The sequence below is a fragment of the Lynx rufus genome, unplaced genomic scaffold, assembly GCF_022079265.1.
Source record: "Lynx rufus isolate CCGP_SWC_20201006 ecotype Redwood Valley unplaced genomic scaffold, mLynRuf1.p SCAF_9, whole genome shotgun sequence".
NCBI classification, from domain to species: domain Eukaryota; kingdom Metazoa; phylum Chordata; class Mammalia; order Carnivora; family Felidae; genus Lynx; species Lynx rufus.
This window is the reverse complement of record NW_025814897.1, coordinates 73,932,523-73,947,820: the sequence shown is the minus strand read 5'-3', so window position 1 is coordinate 73,947,820 and position 15,298 is coordinate 73,932,523. Positions and strand designations below refer to the sequence as shown.

The 15,298-nt window shown below is 56.5% G+C and overlaps 1 protein-coding gene across 1 annotated transcript in view; it reads right to left on the bottom strand.

Annotated features, from left to right (window-relative positions):
- KCNC1 (potassium voltage-gated channel subfamily C member 1) overlaps positions 1-12,928 on the bottom strand; it is a 42,821-nt gene extending 29,893 nt beyond the window's left edge. The window contains exon 1 of the mRNA XM_047072228.1: positions 12,359-12,928. Coding sequence (XP_046928184.1) covers positions 12,359-12,928 — 570 coding nt within the window. The remainder of the gene's footprint in view (positions 1-12,358) is intronic.
- Between the last annotated feature and the right edge of the window lie 2,370 nt (positions 12,929-15,298).

Genomic DNA, 15,298 nt, shown 5'->3' with positions numbered 1-15,298 from the left:
CATGGCAGCCCCTTGAAGTGGGGACTGTTCGTATCCCCCCTTTACAGCTGAGGTAGCTGAGGCTTACAGAGGTCACACAGCTAATAATCAGTAGGGCCAGGTTCGGACTCATGTGGGGTGGGGAGGGGACGGCCATGGAGACGTGAACACAGCCGAGCACCAGGCTAGCACGGGCCAAGGCCCACGGGGCAAGACCCTACTACCGGGAGCCCACTGGGGCTGTGGGGAGCTGTGCTCTTCTCTTCATGACCTACCATTGTCCTCTGGCTCTCTGAGTCCAGCCCTGGATACTGGCCTCTCACTGTGTCTTAAGCGAGACACATGTCTTAAGATATGTGTCACATATCTCCCTCCATCACCTGCTCAGGGAGGCCTTCCCTGCCACACTAGTTAAAGTTGTCACCTCCCCAGCACTTCCTGGGCCCTATATATACATCTCCATTATACATCTCCATGGCCCTCATCACCATCTGACACCCTATATGGTTATGTATGCATTTATTTCTTTGTATTCTCCCTGCGCTAGAATGTAAGCTTCTTGAGGGCAGGAATTTTTGACCGTTTTGTTCTTTGCTCTATTCCCAGGTTCTTGCCTGCCACCTAGTAAGTAGGTACTCAATAAATATTGGTTGAATGGAGGAATGAATGAATGAATGCTAACAGCCCCATCCCCACCCCACCCACACGCCCGGCAGGGAACTACACAGACTGTGTTCATGTATAGAGTAGGGGTGTAGGGAAAGAAGTCCCTTCCTGCTCTATGGATGGAGAAGGAAAGAGGTGAGGTAGGGGCACGTCATGGGCAGGGGGCCAGGGGCTTGTGGGCAGGAGCCAGGGCCAGGGTGAAGCAGCAGGACTGCCAGGCTAGCAGGGCAAGTTCTGGATGGGGCCAGTGTGGAAGGGGCATCCAAGGCCGTGCACAGGCTTGAGAAAGCTTCCTTGGCTGCTGTGGCCCAGGCCGAAGCAACAGAGCCCGGGCCCAGCGAGGCTCCCGAGGCCCCCCAGGCTCAGCTGTCTGGGGCTGCCCCAGCTAATATTAGCTCGTCCCCACCCAGCCTGGCGTCGGCCTGGCGGGGCAGCCCAGCCCCAGAGTGGGCACCGCCCACTGACACCAACAGGCGCCCAGCCCCAGCAGCTTCTAGGGTCTGCCTGGCCCTTGCTGCCCCTGCTCACTGTGCTGGAGGATCCCCTTCAAGGACCGAAGCTGTGATCCATGGCCCCTGCCCACCAGTCCCTCCACACCGGTACTCTTGTCAGCATCTCAGGCCACCATGCTCGGCCTCCGACCACAGATGTCAGTGGCCCTCCCTGCCCCTCCACCCTGCAGGCGGAACTTCCAGTTTTCATCTCCTTCTTTCCCCTCTACACTTGGAGAGGGAGGCAGAGCAGGGACCAGTGGCCCATGACAACTGACGGGGAGACTGAGGATCAGAGGGGGCCATGATCCGCCCGTGACACACAGCGGGTTCGTGGCAGAGACCAAGACAGAATCCAGGCCTGCCGGGATGACACCCTGAAATCTGGCCCCTGGGAGATAGACTCTGGAAGGAAGGGCCCCCAGGGCCAAGGAAGGTGAGGTGCCCCCTAGAGAGTTATTTGAAAGGAGAGTCAGTTGCTGAAATAAGGAAGTATAGACAATGAACAGCTGATGGTTTGGATCTTCTAGAGCCAAGCGCCGGTAAAAAGACAATAATGGAACGTACGATAATTAAGCACTTATTATGTTTCGGGTTCTGGGCTAAGTGCTTAACATATTCAAGCCTCTCGACTTCCCTATGAGTCAGGTGCTATTAATATCTCTTGAGATACAGACAGGTTAGGGAACTTGTCCAAGGTCACACAACTGGGAAGTGTAGGGCTGGGACTTGAATGCAGGCCTCCTGGCTCAAGAGGCCACACTCAGGAAGGAACTGGACTCAGGTCACATCACAGCTGAGTGGGGCCTCAAGGCCCACCCACTTTCAGCTGAACACATGACTGAGGGTCAAAGCAGGGGAACTTGGGACAAAAAGCACCCTAGGCTTTCAAGGGGAAGAGTCTGTGTTGAAAGCCAGTAACTAATAGAGGAAAGGGGGTGATGGAAGGGACAGGGAAGAGAAGGAGTGGCCCGGGAAGAAGATGGGGAGGGAGAGGGAGAGAAAAAGCCTGGCTGGCCTATAGGAGGAGTCACAAGAGAAGGGAGACTTCACTTCCAGGCATCTGGCTGGACCACATGGACCTGCAAACTCGATCCCCTGCAACATCTCTGTCCTCGTGTGACAGCTCGTGTGTCCTGATTTGGGAAAATACTTCCTTAGCCTCTGAGCTCTGGTTGTGGGAAGCGGGCCGGGGGCTCCCTGGGCTGAGTGAAGGAGGAGTTTGCAGAGGTGGGGAAGCTGGGATGGGAAGAGGCTCATCTGGCCCTGGGTGGCGACAGTGGCAGGTGGGACCTGCCCTGACTGGCGTTTGTCCCCCCCACCCCCAGCCCTGACCAGGACATACCAGCATCCTTAGCGCTGCCTCATCCTCTTTCTCTGCCTCTCCACCACCGCTTTCGGGGATGGAGGGATGTGTTTCCAGGTGAGGCAAGGAAGAAAGGGGTCAGCCACAGGTGTGATGGCAGTGTCTGACCTAGGTCTGGCCTCCTTATCCATCCTCTCAATAAATATTTATTTAGTCCCCACTCTGTGCCAAGCCCTGTTCTAGCTTCCTCTAAGGAGGGAAATAGACAATATTCAAGGTAAATAAATAAAATACAGTTAGATGGTGTTAATGCCAAGAAGGAAAACAGGAGAGCACAAAACAGGGGCAGGGAAAGCCAGGGTGTGATCTGACCCGATGACGATGACATCTGAGTCCAGACCTGAAGCAGGTGAGGGAGTGTGTTGGCGAGGAAAGTGCTCCAGGTGGAAAGAACAGCAAGAGTAAGGGTCCTGAGGCAGAAGCACAACCACTGTGCTGGTGGAAAACCGAGGAGGCCAGAATGAGGAGTAGGAGAGGCAGGAGAGCAGAAGGGAGATCGTCGGCTCAAGGGGCTCATGTGCAGCCCAGTAGCCTCAGAAGGACTTGGGCTTCTTCCTGAGTGAGACCGGAAGCCAGAGTTAGCAGAGCACAGAGGTGGCTTCCTCTGACGAGCATCTTACCTTGGATGGCCCTGGCTGCAGGTGGAGAAGGAACTGGAGCGGGGGACAGTTCATAGTAATCCAGGGGAGAGAAGATGGTGGCTTCAGCTAGGGACTTAGTGATGGAGGTGATGTGGCACGGCTGGGTTCTGGGAGGCTTTCAACATGGAGGCAAAGGATTTGCTGATGTGTGAGAGAGAGAGGAAGGAATCAAGCATGGTGCCAAGGGTTTGGTCTGAGCAATTTACAGATGCAGCTGCCATTTACCGAGCTGGGGCCTCATCTCAGGTCCATTACCTCGATGCTAACGTCTTAGGCACAAGGGAAGATCAGAATCACCCCCCTTGAAGCTCTGCCGACCTGCACACACCCATTCAGGCCTCTCTGTGTCCTGATACTTCCCCTCAGCTGGGAGCAGCTGCCCGCCTCAGCACTTCTCGGAATCGAATGTGCATATGATTCATCTGGGATCTTGTTAAAATGAAGGTTCTGAATCAGTAGGCCTCCGGTGGGGCCTGAAACTCTTCATTTCTAACGAGTGCCCAGGTGATGTTGGAGGACCACACCAAGTAGCGAGGGCCCCTATGTCCCAGCCCCCAGTGCAGATTCTCCCTCGCTGAGCGTTAGTGTCGCCTGAGAGTGGACTAAACACCCTGAACACCCCCTGATCTAGGAATCAAATTCTCAAGGGACAGAGCCCAGGAGCCTGACCTTTTGGAAGCAGCCCAGGTAATCTGAGAGTCAGCCGTGGGTGGGAATCCTCCAGCAACCACCCTTGCAGCTCCCGGAGCAGCCACTATAAATACCCCCCTACCCTAGCCTGGCCCCACCCAGCACAGAAGGAGCTCACTGCAACCATCTCCACAGCGCCCCCTTCACCATCGGTGTTAGTCACCTTGCCCTGCTCTAGCCCCTACAGGCTGGCATAACATTCCCTCCCTGAGTTCACCTCTCTGCAACTCCCAGAGGGCAGACAGCCTAGGGAAGGGCCTGGAGAAGAGGGCAAACAGGTGCCACCTGCTGGGCCCGAGCAAGCACACCCTAAATGGATGGTACCCACAGTGGGTGAGTGGGCTGGGTGAGCCAGTGATGGTTCACAGTGGTCACAGTGACGACCCCAGGCAGGGCGTGATTACAAGACCTTGAATGAGTGAATGAAAACAGGTTGAGAGAGCCTGAATGAATGTAGGAGGAAGCTCTTCAGAGCCCTTCCCCTGGGCTCCTGCCTGCTTGGTGTCAGGGCCCTTGCCAGGAGGGCTCAAATGTGTCCTAGAGAGGAGCTGGGCTGAAGACGTGGAAGGAGAGATAGGGAAGGACTAATGTGGCTCCCACGGTGCCTCTGGGAAGCCAAAGCCCGGAATTCTTAGACTCCTGGAATGTCAGAAGTGGGAAAGGACTTGGTGGTCATTTGGAATGACCTCGTATTTTACAGAGGCAACACCTGCAGACTGAGGGGGCGGTGGGACTTTCCCAAGGGAGCCCGGTTGATGTGATGGCCCGGTTCCAGACCTCGCTCTGGCTCAGTTGTTGATGCCCACAACTCGGGTCTTGTCTGTGGCCACATCTCTCCATGCACCTGGGCCGGTCCTTTATCCTAAGAGCCTGCCTGTCCCCAGCCACAGGCCTCCAGAAGTGACTCACTAACCTCCAGCTCAAATCATGCAAGCCTGCTGACTCTGTGCTCAACCCAGATCCCTCACTCCCAAAGGTGGTCAGCGAGGACAGGAGAAGCCAGAGTATGCATGAGCAGCCTTGCAGGATGGGTTTTCACATGTAACAAATCTAGAAAGGCCACTGAGAGAGAGGAATAGATGAACAAAAACCCAGAGGTTGGAATGAGGGCTGAAGGCAAGGAGACCAGGGAGGAGCCTGGCAGAAAGGAACAGCTCATGGCCAGGTTCCAGAGCAGAAGGCCTCGAACGCCGAGCTGAGGAGGAGCCAGCATTACCCCCACCCCCACGTCCCCCGTGTATCACCTCATGCAAGACAGCTTCTAATCCTCCCTGAGCTCTCTGCCATTTCCCTGTGGACACATGGAGCCCCGGGCCCTGCCTGGATAGTGGGGGCGATGAGGCACCTCCTGAAACCCTCTCCCTGGGGGCTGCCAGAGCGCCCCTACCCCACCAGGCTAGACCCTCACCTGCCATTGTTCAGGGGCCAGAACTTGCAGAGCAGGATTCCCGGACAGGTTGTTGGGAAACAGTGTTTGCTGGGGCAGGGAGGGAACCAGATGGGAACCCAAACTGGGCCACAGACCCCACTATCCTGGCCCAGCAATGGGAGGCTGAAGTGTGGTTATGGACAGAAATCCAGCGTCAGGCAGCCCCAGGTCTGAAGGCTCACTCGTGAGCCAAGTGACCTTGGGTGAGTTAGTTAACCTCTTTGAGCCTCAGCAGCCTCATCTGCAACACTGGCACGATAATAATAATACAGTTCCTTGGGAGTTTTGTGAGAATTAAATGAGAATATGTAAATTAAGTCCTTAAGACGGATACATAGTAAATGATTTCGTAAATAGCAGCCGTTAGTATTATGATTCAAGAAAGGAAAGGGGTTCTAGAAAATCCTGCTTGGAGGATGATAAGAACAGAATTTGGGCCAACTCTAGGTTGAACGACCTGCAGAAATTTCAACCAGCTGTGCTGGGCCCTCTTGGGGGAGTGGAGAAGGGAGGTGGGAAGGCAGGTACCTGCTTAATCTCCCTCCTTCAGGGGAGGAAATAATGGGAGTAAGTAAGAGAACAGCAGGCCCAGGTGGGATTTGGTATTCTGTTAAATCTGTGAGCCAAAAGAAATGCAAAAGGCCAGGTCCAGGGCCGAGAGGCTGGGGGTGGGAGTTTGAGTTTCACCTGTGTGGTCTTGGGCAAATGTCTTCCCTTCTCTGACCCTGTTTCTCCACTGGATGAGGATAGCGGCTAGAGGTGGCCCAGGAACATCCATCTTCTCCGACAGTCCCATGCATGTGGAAGGTGGTCCCTCCGACCCAAGTAGTCCCCATGAATAAGGCCTGGGCAACCAACAGTCCCAGGAGCCCCCAAGGCCCCCCTTTTCCTCTGAGCCTGCACCCGGGGAAGAGAAGCTCAAACCAGTGGGGCGGCCAGGCTGGCCTAGGGGCTGACAGGAGGCCCTGACCTTTCGGTCCAGAGTGAGCACACTGGTCATGGGACCGCTCAGAATAGCCATAGCGCTATAGTCAGCTGTCTTGGGAGGCCCCGAGATCCCCGGCCCAGGCAGCGGGACCTGAAATGAGCCCCCTCCAGAATCCTTCCCCCAGTTCTAGGACAACCTGTCTGCCTCTCTGGGAAGCTCAAGCCAATCTTCCCAAAGCTTCTGGCAGATGCCAGGCCTCCCGCTCAGAGTTAAGGAGCACAGACACCTGCGTCCAAGGCACCAGCTTCCAAACACTCCCTGAGGCATCAGAAGGTGGATGACCGGCTCTCCGGCCACTAAGCCAGGAGTTAGAGATCTGGGTGTCTGAACCTGCCCAAGTAACCTGCTCACATTTGGCCTTGGGAAAGCACTCCTCTCTGGGCCTCAACTTCCTCCTCTGTCATAACAGTCACTCCTATTATGGAGTATGTAAGAAGCTTAGAGTCGGGAGGTAGAGACAAACCTGACTCAAGCAAGGCTGCTAACGAACATTTTATTACATACCAGATAGCTTCTCTGAAGGGAAGGACTCTGAACACTGACCCCCGCTGTGGGTTCTGGGAAGGCATCATGTAGAACAACGTTTTGAGTGGGATGTGAAGGATGAAGAGGTGCAAAACAGGAGGAAAGGGTGTTCCAGGTGGAACAGCATGTGCAAAGGCCCTGAGGCAGGGGCACCTGGCACATGCAAGGAACTGAAATGAGGCCAGGGTAGCTGCAGCTCAATGAGCAATGGGGCGAGCCAGGCCAGAGGAGACTGAAGAGGGACGTGGGGCTTGAGGGACCACAGTATGGTCCAGGGAAGCACCGAAGGGTTTTAAATAGGCAAGGGAATGAGCTGACAGATTTGTGAGTTGAAGAAACCTCTGTGGTTGCCAAGTAGACAATGAACTGGAGGGTCCGGGGGCTGGAGGCAGGAGAGCAGTTGGGAGCTGCTGGAGGAGTGAGGGGAAGGATGGTGGCTTGAACCAGGATGGTGGACGTGGGGATGGAGGGCCAGGGACAGAATCTAGAGGGCCGTGAAGTAGAATGATAATACGACCAACAGGAGTGATGGTAGCAGCCAACATTTATCGAGCACTTACTGCATGCCGGACCCTGTGACTCGGGGCTCTCCACACATTACTTTGGTTAATCTTTCCATTAACTCTCTGGACTAAGTTCTATCATTATGTCCATTTTAGTTTAGTTTACTTTAAATGTTTGTTTATTTATTTATTTATTTATTTATTTATTTATTTATTTATTTATTTTGAGAAGGAGGATCCCAAACAGTCTCCACTCCGTCTGCACAGAACCTGACGTGGGGCTCAATCTCATGAACCGTGAGATCATGACCTGAGCCAAAATCAAGAGTCAGGTGCTTAATCGACTGAGCCACCCAGACGCCCCTATGTCCATTGCAGAGGTGAAGGGGCTGAGAGACTATGATGAGGAGACACTGGTTTCTGATTTTCATTACTGAGAAGGGAGCTGGGTGGGGGGGGTGCAGGTACCATTCAGACATAAGGACATCTGTGAAAACATCACAGGAAGGAGAAAAACACTAAGTTGGGGACACATTGTGGTGGGGAACACATGGGGTGGTGGAGAGGGGAACACACCAGCCCCTTCCCCACTGCCCATGGGTCTCCTTCACAGGTTACCATGACTAGAGGTGGGGCCCTGGCCTGGGGGGCAGGCTCTGAGGTGGGAGGCTGTGTAGGAAGTCCCTGAGAGCAGCTCTCCTGAATCTCACCAAGACTCCAAGGCCCTGTGTCAGCTAAGACACAATGGAGGAACGGAAGTCTCTTGCTGGACTCTTCATTCCTGCCACCAAGTGCATTTCCTTCCCAGGGAGCTGAGGAGAAGCTGGGGCTGCATCAGGTCCCAAAGGGGAGGGGACAAGGCAGAGAGACAGAGAGTGGAGGGGTGGGCAGTGGGGTGGTGGGGCTTCCCCAGCTTGGGAACCACTGGAACTTCCTTGTCATTCGGAAGGTCAAGTGACTGTCATTTGCAAGGGGTACAGATGTCATCTCTCTCTCTCTCTCTCTCTCTCACACACACACACACACACACACACACACACACCACATACTAAAGATACTTTCTGACCTGCAGAACAAGGACCAGCATTAGCCCTGATCTGAAACACAACAATGTTCCTGATGAAAACATGCAAATCATAGATAAAAGCCAAGGGCCTCAGACCTGCACTGGCCCCAAGGCAGAGAGAAGGGCAGGTTTCAAGGCAGGGCTGCTCCAGACTTCACCAACAGCCCTGCCTGCTCCCACACCTTCATGGCTTTGCTTGCCAGGACTGCCATCCCCTGCCATCTGCCTGGCTTATTCCTACCTGCCCCCCAAAGCTTACCTTAGCGTTACCTCCTCTGGGACTGTTCCTTCTCTCACAAGCCCAGGAAGCCCCTTCATGGCCCTTACTGCATAGTGCCACCATCATCCTTTGCTTGTGTGCATCTGGGGTAGCACCCCTCACCCCAGAACACGAGCTGGGGTCATCCTGTCCCAACTCACTTTCCCACCCCTCACCCCCTCAGCTGGGTGCCCAGAAAAGCACAGGAGAGAGGGTCTGGGGAACAGGCAGCTCTAGCTCGCTGTCACCCCTGAAGAGCTCAGATGGGACTTCCCACCCCAGCCAAGTAGCCCTTTCTTCCAGGGTCAACAAGAAGGCCTGGGGGAGGGTAACCTCACTGTCTGGTCCGTGCACCAACAACCGGCCTGGGCTAGAGCAGTATTTCTATCGAGGACCAGAAATGAGGAGCAAAACCGCTCACTAAAGCAGCTCAGGAGGACCAGGAGACCAAGGGAGCAAGCAGGAAGCTGGTCTGGAATTTCATCTTCCTCAAGAAACACCCACACCTGGGCAACACAGGGTCTCTCTCACACACGGCCACAATGACAGAGCCTCACACATCCACAGTCTGTGCCACACACACGGTCCCCCACCCCACATACAGACTCACACACAGATGGTCTCATGCACACAGCCTCACACACACACACACACACACACACACACACGCAGCCACACATGCACAGCTTCACATGGACAATGTCACACTCGCCACAGACAGCAAGGTACTCACACAGTGGCACACCCCAAGTTTCTCAGACACACACAGCATTTCTCTTACACGTACAGTCTCCCTCTCTTTCTTATATACGCACTCTCTCCCACGCTGCCTCGTTCTCACACACAAAGTCCATCTGAAAACACACAGAATCTGTCTCTCTCACGTTCACACAGAATTTCTGATACAGACCCTCACGGAATCTCTTGCACATAGTCTCACCACACGCATATACACATGCGCGCACACACGCGCACACTCCTCCCAGAGTCTCACTCACACGTATTTTTATTCTCATATGGGCTTTCTCACACACATGAAGAATCTCTCACACCCACACAGAATCTCTCTTACACAGATTCCCTTTCACACACATACAGCTTTTCTTTCACACATACGTACAATGCCACACACACGTACAATGTCACACACATCCAGGATTCTAGTCTAGAAACTAGAATGAAAATTTAAACCCTGACCCACCAGTTTGAGGAGGGGGGAGGGGTAAACAAAGGTGACAGCAGCAGCCGAGCAAAGATGGAGGGGGAGGAAGGCCAGGCAGCAGGCTGGTCCCTGCGCAGATGAGCCGCAGAGAGGCAGCGCAATGCAGCTAAGGCCAGCTTGGCGTGCAGCAGGAAGCCTGGGTTCTAATCCAGGCTCTGCCCTCAGTTCTCAAGTGCCCTTGGGCAGGTCCTTCCTCTGTGGGCCTCAGTGTCCTCATTTGTCACCCAGAGGAATTGGAGTGATTCTGTGAGGCTACGGGGAAAAGAAGGCGCAGACAGGGGGTGGGGGATGGGGGCTTCTAACTCTCCTCCATCTCCCCACTACAGTCCAGCTTTTCCCTCAGAGTCTGTTCTTCAATGAACACTTGAGACAATCAGGAATTTTCTGCAAGGTTCAAACACCAACAAGACCCCAGACCACACTAATCAGCCCATTTATCTGCATTGGGTAAAGACCACCCCATGGCCTAGGAATGTCAAGTGGAAGAAGATGGACAGTAAGGGGGTGGGGGTGGAACATACCCCACATGTCCCCTGTCTATCCAGAAAGTCAGGAACACAGGTCAGAAACCTAAAACTGAGCCCAAGGGGTAGGGTGAGGGTACCCAGCTTCTTACTAGGGAGCCAGGTGGCTGAGAGGACAATGAGAAAATTGGGCCTACTTCCTTCCTGGGCCAAGGGGGATGGTGGTGGTGGTGAGATGCTGTCCAAGGTCAAATGCAGGCTGAATGGGTGGCTGTCCTAACCCAGGCCTTTGCCGAGCATGCCCCCCAGCCCCAATATGTGTTGGTTCAACCTCCCAGCCCCCCTCCTCCGGCCCCTCTCCACAGCTCAGCCACAGCCTCCAGTTACATAATTCCCTGGTTGTGGTGGCCTCTGTCAGGAGAGGAGAGGGGAGGGTAGATCTCTGAGGGTCCCAGTCCATTCTGGAAATGGCAGGGAACTGGCATCCAGCTCAGGAGATGATGGGATCCCAGAGGGCCTGGGTTCTAGTCTTGCTTGGCCTCTGGCTCCCTGAGTGACCTTGTGTAGGGTCTCTAGTGGCAAAACGAAGGGCTTGGTTCTGTTGCTATCCACCCTCCCCCACATCTGTTCTAGAATTTAATGCATAAGACTCTGACCTGCTGCCCCCTCCCTTGCATGCTAAAACACTGAGAGTTTTATTGAAGTCACAAATGTATCAGGCCTGTGCCTAAACAGCCTTTTTCTCCTCATGGACACCTCAGTGCCCCCCAAGTCCTCTTCCCCCACTGATCCTTAGCACTGATCCTGCCTCCTTCCCTGCCTAATCCTCCCCACCTCAGCTCCAGGGGGCAGGAAAGAAGGGATGTGGAGCAACAAAAGAGAGCAGTGGTTTGCCTGGTGGGGGGTTGAGGGGTGGCTCTGCTTTAAATTCACAACTCTGACCCTCCCCCTCATGCCTTCGGCTCGCTTCAGACCACAGAGCCAGTGAAGGCAAGGGGTGTCTCTTCCAGGGTGGGTGGCTGCCACCACTGTCTCCCCTTAGGGCTCAGTTGAGCAGGAAAGACCCTTAGATTCACCAGACACCTTCTCCCATTTAACAGATGAAGAAACTAATCCCAAGAAGCCTCTGAGAGGCCAAGGTCAGCAGCAGGGTGCCCTTTGTCTCCCGCAACAAGCTGCTGTTACTAAAGGGGAGTGGCTGATGATGACACACCCACCTCTCACACCCCTTGGGTCCTGTTACCCTTTAGGCCCCTACTTTGCCCCTCACAGGTCCCAGAGGAAGCATAGTATAAGCCGAGTGACCCGTTCCAAAACCCTCCCCTTTAGTCAGGCCCTGTTCCCAGCACTAGGTCTCAGAGTGGCCACATCCTCCTCCCCACAGCCCAGCCCCACACCAACTACAAAGCTATTAATTAGCCATAAAGATTCCCTCTCAACCTTCTCTTCACAAGGGCCTGAGGTTGCTCCCTGGGGAGGGTGGTCTGTCTTAAGCAGCAGACCAGGCCTCAAGCCCTCCTCTGTAGGCCCTGCGTGGCTCCAGATGTCGCTTACCTGGGAGGGAGGGAGGGAGGGAGGACTCCCAGCTTCCCTCCCCACACGAAAATCTAAAGGGCAGTTCACACCTTCACAGTGTACATCTGCAAAGACACAAATATGCACACACAGGCACTCCTGCACATTCAAACATACACACGTTCACTCATTCCCACTACATACTTTACCCACCCAAATATACACCACCACACTTACATAAATATGCACACACAATCTACTCATACACACAAACACCCATTTGTACTCACTCATACATATTAAATTTGGAAATACAGACACAGACCTTACATACCTACAAAACTAGTCACCCTGGAAGAGCAATCTCTCTCTTATCCCTGCTTTTATGCACGTTCTCATATGTACACACACACACACACACACACACACACACACACACACTCCTTTCAATTCTGATTCCCTAGGCGCCAGTTCTCCAATCCGCCCCTGCCCGAGGGAGGCAGAGAACCCGGCCTTTACCACCCAGCTCTCCTGATGGGCAGGTTGTCACTTACCCGCGCGTAGCGGGATGAGTAGGGGTCCTCGAAGAGCGCCCAGATGCGCGGCTGCCAGCGGCGCCAGAAGCCGCCGGGCCGGCCATCTGGGGAGTCGCTGAGCGCCAGGCGCTTGGTCATTTCCAGCTCGTCCTCACCGTCGCCTGAGTCTCCGGGGCCGTCGGCGTCCGCGTCGTCGGCGCTGTTGTCAAGGGGTGCGCCGCCAAAGCTATCAAGCGCCTCTTCTGCGTCGCGATGCTGGCGATAAGTCATCCAGCAGCAAGGTTCCACGTCGGTCTCGTCGATGCCCCAGAAGGCCAGCTCCTCCTCATAGAGTGGCCCGCACACGTCGGCTGGGCAGTGCAGCTTGCCAGTGCGGTAGTAGTTCAGGATGTGCGCGAAGACGCCTGGGTGGCGATCGAAAAAGAACTCGTCTGCGCGCGGGTCATAGTCGAAATGGCTGTGGGCGTCGGGCTCCGCCAGCCAGGCGAGCCGCGTGCCGGGCAGCGTGCGCAGCGTCGAGCGGTACGTCTGGTGGCGCGTGCCGCCCACGTTGATCACGATGCGCTCGCTCTCGTCCCCTTGGCCCATCGCGGCGCCCCCTTAGGCATGGCGCGGCCCAGCGACACCCATGGGAGCGGCCGCCAGGGGGAGTTGGCGCCGGGGAGGGGGGCGCGGGGCCTCCTCCCCCCTCCCCCCAGCCGTCGGGGGGGACAGAGGATGGTGGCTCTGGCCACCCTAAGAGCGACCCAAGCCCCTCAGGGGCGCTTTCTGTCGGGTGCTGGTCCAGGGGCGTGTGCGCGGGATCCCAAGGGTCTCTAGGCGCCAGATGTGGGAGGGAGCTGGTCCGGCTGCGGAGGAGGCAGAGGAGGAAAGAAGGGAGGGAGGAAGGGAAGGAGGAAGGGAGGGAGAGGGACGGCGCTCAGCGGCGAGCCCCGGGAGGAGGGAAAAGAGGGTTGGGGGGCCGGGCTCCCGTCCCCATCTCAGCGGGAAAATGGAGAAATTGACACAAAGCTTTTTTGGGGGAAGGTCAGCTGCTCCAAAGGCCCGACAGATAGATCAGCCCCCGGAAGGGGGAGGGGAGGAGAGGGGGCCGGGAAATTCGCGCTCTGCTCTGCGGTGGTCGCCGCAGCGCGCTCTCTGCGCTGGGGAGATGGATGACCGCTGCCTTCCTCCCTGCGTGGCCGGGCTGCAGCTCGGGGCGCCGGGCGGGCTCCGGCCCCCTCCCTCTCTCCTTGCCTGGCTGCCTGCTCCCCCAGGCGGCGGGCGCGCCTGCCTGCCCGCCCGCCCTCCTCGCTCCTTCTCCCCGCCTCTCGGAGGAGATGGCGGGCCCCCTGGGCAGGGGCACCCAGGGCGCTGCTCGGTGTGGCGCTTTGCTGGGTACGCTCCGGCTTGAGCTGGAGCTCCGCGGGGCTACGCTCCGACTCCGGCGGCGGTGCTGAAGGGACAGCTCCCGAGCTGTTGCGGGGCCCGCACTGGTTCTCTGGGCTGGGTTCGGTCTGCGAGGCCGGTGGGCACTGGCTCTGGCGCCTCTGCGCCCCGCGCTCCGCGCCCGGCTTCGGGCAGGCGGTTGAAGGTGCCGGTCAAGACGAAGGGGCTGCGGCGGTCGCGCCAGGGAGGCGGGGGTGGCGGGTCCAGGCGCGGCGAGGCGAGGCCGGGGAGGCGAGGCGCGGAGCGGCCGCCGCCGCCGCGACGCTTCTGCCGCCCGGGCTGCTGCTAGGCTCGCTTGCTCGCTTGCTCGCTCGCGCGGTCCGCGTCCAGCCCGCCGCTCTCCGGACACAAGCCCTCGGCGCGCGCAGCCGCACTCGCCCCCGGAGGGAGGCGCCGCGCTGGGTCCTAAAAAGCCCCGATTCCGCGCCCCCCTCCCAGCTCCGAGCGGAGCCAGCCTCCCTCAACCCCGGCGCTGGGGGCGCCCGCCCCGCGTGGCTCCTGCTGCTCTGGGGAGACCCGCCGACGCTCCGCCCTGGGGTAGCGCCACTCGATGGGCGGGGGCTCCAGGAGACGTCTAGGCCTGGCCCCCCGTATCAGACTGAGGTGAGAAGGGCGTCGGCACCCTTTCCTCTCCTTCCAAACTAGGGACTCTCTGATCCCCAAGTGAAACGAGATGCCCTCGACCGCTATCAGAGACACCTTGACCTGGACGAGCATTGGCAGCTCCAAGCAACCTTTCATACCGACCCTTTCGGTAGCGAAATCTGGAGCCCCCACGATCTTGTCATAGGTCCCTCTTGAATGGACTCAGAATAACATCCTCCAAACACAAAACACATACGCTGTCCTCTAAGCCTTCTACTAACAACCCAATAATCCTGGACCACTATGAACGCCTTTTGACCCTTTACTCACCCTGGGTCCTTCATAATTCCAGGCTGACCCTAGTCTCCCGCGAGAGCCACACGCTCTACCATACTGATCCCAGCTCACTGATCCTCCCACACTAGCGCCGGATCCCTAGGTGGGCATCCCTTATGAAAAGAGTATTCTGCCCTTAGAGGTCAGAAGGAGCAACTGCAACCCCCCTTTCTCCGTTGGGCTTCAGCTGCCTGAGTGGTGAGCTGATGGCTGTGCCTGGGAGCTAGATGGGTGCAGCTTCTGCTGTGATTTCCACAGCTTCACAGTTGATCTTGGGGGTGGGGGGTTACAGGTTGGGCCTCCAAGCCTTCCTGGCCCATGTTTGCTGCCCGTGCCTCAGTTTACTCAATCACTCTTTTATTCCTTCCTTGTTCCACACTCTGTCTCAGGCACAAGAGACCTTGCCCTCAAGGGGCTCCCAGGCTTTTGGGGAAGTGGGCAGGTGGGTCTGGGCAGGGCTGGGGAGGTCAGGCCCAGCTCCAGGGTTGGCTGCACCAGGAAAGAGGCTTATTGATCCCAGCCTAGCCCAATCGAACACAAGGCTGCCTGGGCAAAGGGCGATTTAATTAAGAAGACAGGAGGCTCTTATTTACCTGTCAGCTCTTGCTA